The 6,359-nt window shown below is 30.5% G+C and overlaps 1 protein-coding gene across 1 annotated transcript; it reads right to left on the bottom strand.

Annotated features, from left to right (window-relative positions):
* Positions 1-432: 432 nt before the first annotated feature.
* Positions 433-5,848, bottom strand: LOC136208984 (putative HVA22-like protein g). Its single transcript, XM_066000311.1, has 7 exons — positions 5,395-5,848; positions 5,223-5,286; positions 5,025-5,123; positions 2,427-2,483; positions 1,854-1,917; positions 1,540-1,770; positions 433-819 (listed from the first exon to the last, which is right to left on the bottom strand). Exons 2-7 carry the CDS (start codon positions 5,252-5,254, stop codon positions 448-450), a joined length of 855 nt encoding a protein of 284 aa, XP_065856383.1. The 5' UTR covers positions 5,255-5,286; positions 5,395-5,848; the 3' UTR covers positions 433-447.
* Positions 5,849-6,359: the final 511 nt, after the last annotated feature.

Genomic DNA, 6,359 nt, shown 5'->3' with positions numbered 1-6,359 from the left:
AACAGGCGGCGTGGGCCTATCTACAGCCTATGTCTTCGTCGCCGGACTCCTCTAGCCAAAATTTCATCCGTCGTCTTTGGCTCCGAATCTCAGCGCGCAATCCTTTCGGTGCTTGTTTTCGATTCGTTAGTGTTTATGTGATTCCTTGTATCACCGGAGCGTTTGATTGGATCCTCCGGCAGTGTTTTCGGGTTCACAGATAGCACTGGCTTACGATTAACGAATTGTTAGCGATAATTCTCTTGCTGTATCTGTAATCTGTTCCATTTTGTTCTCTTCATTTTTAATCTCATAGCAACAGCAAAAATTCATGTAGCAGAACGGAACAGAAGCAAAAAAAATCAGTTGAATTCTGAATTGAAGACAATAATCACAAAGTTTTTCGTTTTTTTTTTTCAATTTTTTTTTTGTTTGGTTGCGGTTTGTACATATATTTACAACAAATCGTTAGGCTTGCATTGTGGTTGAGCGTCGGAGCTTCATCCGCGCCTGAAGGAGATTATTATTAGGTTCAGACTCAGCGGTCGAGTCTAAAGTTTTTACAGATTCTGTTTGTTCATCAAGACGCACTTGAAATCGATTGGATTTTGACAACTCTGAAACAGAACGATTGATTGTGCCACTGGTCGGTGGTCTCGGTGGCCACTTACTGTTCCGGTGCTTGCTCATCGACGGCGATTCACTTAGAAAAGCTGCCGCTCGATGATGAACGCTTCCTTCCTCAGAATCACGCGCTGCCCTTCGAGGATGTACACTAACTTCCTCAGAATCACGCGCCGCTGCTCTAGGAGGCGCGCTTGGTTCGTGGTTGTCATCCTTCTGCAGGAAAAGGTTAGTAATTGCGCTTAGTACTGATTTTATTCATTGAGCTTTTTATTGTTCTGTAAATAGTTTCTGGGATCAATGATCATCACATATACATGATTTGTTCGAATCGCTTGATGTTGAATAATACTAGAATTGGTAAACACTGAAAATGATTTTTATGTTGGTATTTTCCCTTTGGTGTTGATATTAATATGAAGTGTTTGGTTTTAGTATTGAGAAACAAATGCTGATTCCTATAACATCAGGGGCGGAGACAAGGGCCTTGAGGGGCTTCGGCCCCTCGTCTGCCGGAATCACCGTTATATGGATGGTTTCGGCCTCCGTGTTTCCGGAAATTGGGGTTTGAGGGTGTCAAGATAGCGTGGAAAAAAGCAACATCAAAACTAACATCAAACAGAACAGCTAAATAGCAATAGATGAATCAAAAAGACCTTAGGAAAGCTTAAAAAGAACGAAATGATTATATTGCTCAAGTGGGGTGAATACAGACCACATAGAGGAGAGAAAAACATGAACTGTTTGAGAGAAAAATACAATACATACGAAAAGAATACAAAGAATAGTTGTTTCTTGCACATATCAGAGACATGTATGCTTGCCTTGCATTGCATTGCAGCCTTCTTCTGATAAGTTTCTATTTTCATACAAAAATCTGTGGGCAAAATTTTTGTTTCTAGATTCTTTTTATTTTTGATTTTGTGTTTATTTTACCTTAGACTTTGTGTCTGGTTCCTTCTTAGGGACTTGAACTTTTCCAGATTGAGAAGCTAGGTACTCTAGCAGTTGAAAGAATGTACTCTGCCCCATTTTAGTGCAGTTTTGCCAATAATACAAGGCAAAATCCCAGGCTCTAGCTTTCAATTCCATTAACTTCCTGTCTATTTCATTTTCATGCTTTGCTATTATAGGCTTAAACATTGTCTCATAGATGTACCCAGTTCCCTGCATTAGAAGAATAACAAAATTTACCATTAGAGTTTGTTGAATTTGGTGAATGAAACTTCACAAAGTTTGCCTTTACACACCTTAGTTTTTGGATACCATAAGTAGATAAAGAATGCAAGCTTCAGCTCACCATACATAGGCAACCTTCAACATATCAAGCATAGTTGTCAAATCGAGATTCGACTCTTAAATCGAATCCTCAAATATTAGTCTAGAAATGCAGTATAATGTGAAAAAAGAAATCATATAAACCAAGTACTTAAAATTCAAATCTAATGCAAATGCGATCTTAATAATCGTTGAAATCCTCAAATATTAATCTAGAAATGCAATTTTAATGTGAAAAAGGAAATCATATAAACCAAGTACTTAAAATTTAAAGGACTTTGTTTAATATGCATTGTTATCAACTTTAGACCTAGTTTGAGTTGATAACTTGATAAATAACAATCGCACTAGAGAAGATTGAGTTTAGTAGTTAGTGTGCTATTGAAGTTTATGATGAACTGTGATGAAGATCCAGCTCGAAACAGAAGTGAATTGAATCGTAAGATTCTGTTATAATTTAGATTCGTACCATAGATTCGACTCGAAATAAAACTGAATTGTAATATGCAATATGTATGTTACAAATTTGTAGAGATTTTGCTTACCATGAGATGAATATATCGCCAAATCTCTCAAATACTGTAATAATTGCAATTATGATCCTGCAAAATCAATGATAATGATAGTTAGTTTAAATGTGAATTATAAATATTTTAATTTGTTGTTCGCTTAGAGAAAATTTCTATCATATAATCCGACTAATAAGAAATATGTTTAAAAATGACATCAATTGATTAGTCGGTGTATTGTATTGCTTCGAGAATATTATAGAAAGAATTTTTCTCTAGGACAATAAACTGGTATTGTATTGTATCGTAAGCGTTGAGTCTGTTCTTTTTATTGTTCTCCATGCAAATAGTTTCTTCTTCTAAATTGGATTACTCTTCTGAAGTTTGAAGGTAAATAGTAAAGGGTAATTTAGTCATTTCCGAAGTCATAAACGGTAAAAAATGTAACAAACAGACGGAAGGACTAAACAGTTCACTGAGAAAAAGGTTAGGGACCTTACCATGTGTTTTTGAAAATACAGAGACTAAACAGTGTGTTTTATCAAAATATGGGGACTAATAAATCTAAATAACTCCAAGACATGCTGATTTTATTGGAAAATGATACCAAGAAAATTGAAGTAAATTTGCCCATGTCTATTTAATATGATATGGATGGATAAAGTCATCTTCAAAACTGGGTCCATTCAGAAGTTAAAAAAATATTAATAAATAACAAATGAATATTAAATATAAATATTCAAATTATTAATTTATTTAAATAGTTGAAATAAAAATTAAATAAAAAAATGAAATAGATATTGAAATAAGAAATAATAAAAAAAGATTTTCCAAATTCGAAAGAAAAGATAAAAGAAAAAATTCAAGTCATTTAGCTTCAAAAAAAAAAAAAATTCAAGTCATTATTAGAACCTGAAAGTTTCCGGTATTTTTTTTAAATGATATTTAGACCTGTTCATGACCGGATTCAGACTGGGTCCGGTGGGTTTTTGTATAAAATTTCTCATCGCAAGCTTATTCCAGTCCGCTATTAATTTAGATAGGTTCGGATCGGATTGGGTTTTCAAAAATCAAATCCCAAGCTCAGTACATATTAGTACACCTAATTATATATGTATGATTTTTAATAATAAAAAATTAAAATTATATTTAAAAATAAATATATACATTTTATTAATCAATATTAATATACGGATCGAGTCATGTTATTTTTGTAAATCCCTAGCCTGTCCAAAAAAAAAGACAACTTGTAGATAAGTCTGGTATAAAATAATTGATGACATGATTGTAAAATTGTCAACTTCTAAAAGCATTCCATTCTCATACATTATTATAGTCCTCGGTTCTTTCTTTCTTTATATTTATACTAATCCAGTCTTTCACGCTAGGCCTAAATAGAATTAATTATTAATGGACCAATTCTTTCTTTATAATATTTTTATTATTCTATTCCTCAACCTATTATTGGCAAATATTAGATATATATTCCTGTTATTGGCAGTTTGGAGCTGGTCAGCCTAAAACTCTATTGCAATTAAAAAATAAGAGTAACTTGAAAAAAATAATGGTGGTTATACAAATTGTCAAATGCATCCATATGTTTTTTTTTCGATCAAGAGAGAAGTTCTTCAGTGCTCAAAATTAAAATGAAAATTGAAACAGAAAAATTATATCATGATTGATGTTATATATAATGAAAAAATTATATAGGATTTTTCATTAAAACAAGAAAATATACATATTTTAACGTTACTTGATGTATTATTTTTTAATCACATTAAGCCCTTAATTTAAAAGGTCTTAATAATGTGCCCATTTGAAAGATTAAGCGTTTAATCTTTAAAAAATAAAATTGAAGATAAGGGCATGCATGCATAGGTTCAAAACCGATTCGAACTCAAAAAATCAAATATCTAAATTACTAAAATAATTGACATTATACCGAATAACCGAAAAAATACCGAACCAAAATATTCGGTTTGGTTTTAAAATTTTAGTTAAAAAGATAAAAATAACTATATTACCTCATTAAATTTAGGGTAAAGTTCAAATAAAATCCATGTGGTTTCACTAATTTTCAGACAAAGATTTTTGTCAAAACAAGGATTGAGATTTCAAACTTGGATTAATGCTATTAAAACCATCTTTAACGACCCGAAAATGAAAATTTTCAAGAATTAAAGTTGTTCAATGTCATATTTTCTATGGAACTGTATTTTCGATTTTCGAAAATCATCTTTTTTGGAACTTTCACTCTCTAAACATTAACTTTCTCTCTCTTTACCAAACATCATCTAAACAATCTCAAAATAAAAAAGTTGAAGAATTAAAGTTGCTTAAAATATTAGTAGTTCTTAAAATATGTCAGTTTTGAAGTCGTCAAAGGTGATTTTAATAGTATCAATCGAAAAAATCCTTATTTTGTTAAAACTAAAAACCTCAATCCTCGTTTTGACAAAAAAGTAAACCAAAATTAGTGAAACCACAGGGGTTTTATTTAAACTTTACCCTTAAATTTATCTCTAATAATAAAAAAAAATTGAAATACTTTTAAAATATATTTAATCTCAATAACAATAGTTCGATATGCATGCACACCCTGATCAGGTTAATAAAAAGAAGGAAAAAGCTTACCAATATTGACACCAGAACCTGAGTTCATCAATTGTAACTTTATTCTTCTCCACAGATTTATAACATTCAAAAGCAGGGTATGCATACCCAAGAAGCAATCTACCATCCAAATTACAAACAAAAAGTTAAACACTAATTCCAATGCCATAATAAATTTAAACATAACATAAATTTCAGAAAAAGAGAATGAAATCATACATGAAGATTCTGGTTAAAAAATCTCCCAACATCTTTAATTAATCCCTAATATTAACAATTTTCCCTGCAAATCACCATTAAAAAAACAAACAAACAACCATCAACCAATCCACAAATCAAAACAAAAAGAGAGAACACATCGATCGAGAAAAAGAGGGAAAAGGAAAAGAACCTTGTTCGGTAAGTCTGTAGTATACTAAAACGACGTCGGAGAATGTCGGAGAGTATCGGAGAACGGATGGATCTCTGATTCTGTGAATGGAGAATGAAAACGACGTCGGAGAATGTCGGAGGGATCTCTGATTCTGCGAATGGAGAATGAGGAAGAAGAAGGAGAATTCGCAGAACAGAGAGGACCCGATAAATGAAAAAAGAGGGAAAGGAAGTTGGATATAAAAAGGAAGGAAGGAAATGTTAGTGTATATATATAGGAAGGAGAGGAGGAGATTTCATGGGATTCTTCTTCTTCCGCCGGGTTAGACGCTTTCTCTGTTTTTAGTCCTTTTCTTCTTCACCCTCCATTTTTTAATTCAGGTAGTTATTTATTTATTTATTTTTTTTTTTTTCTCTCTCTTTTTTACAGTTGGAATTTAAACCCGTAAATGTTATCTGTTTTAATCTTGGTTGTCAAAACTAGATAGGTCAAAAAAAACAGAAAAAATAAAAGATAAAAGTTTAAAATTTAATTGGGGTCTAACTGGAATTCAACCGGTATTAAAAAATCATATAAGAATTATATTTATATTCATATTATAATATTAAATATATTCATAAAATTTATACTAATATAATAACATTTATTTATAAAAAAAATTTATTTTTTATTTAAAACAATATTGTTTTCAGATATATAAAAAGTAATATTTATTATTTTTGTTAAATAATTATTATATTAAATAATATTTATGTATCTTAAAAAAATAATATTTATGAGAATATTTTATTATAAGTATTCATTCAAAATTATTTTGAAAATTGGAAATTAGTTTTTTTTTTAATTTCTTCAAAAAAAGTTTTTATTTTTTAATAAATTATTAGACATAACAATAATTTGAACTTATAACTAAAGTTTTAAAGTCAATTTAAACTTTAAACTATCAAAATCATCAATTAGGTCCTTAAGTTAAATAAAAATTA

Source organism: Euphorbia lathyris, chromosome 10 (assembly GCF_963576675.1).
Source record: "Euphorbia lathyris chromosome 10, ddEupLath1.1, whole genome shotgun sequence".
Classification (NCBI taxonomy): Eukaryota; Viridiplantae; Streptophyta; class Magnoliopsida; order Malpighiales; family Euphorbiaceae; genus Euphorbia; species Euphorbia lathyris.
Note: the sequence above shows the minus strand (reverse complement) of the source record. Positions and strands in the feature narration are given on the sequence as shown.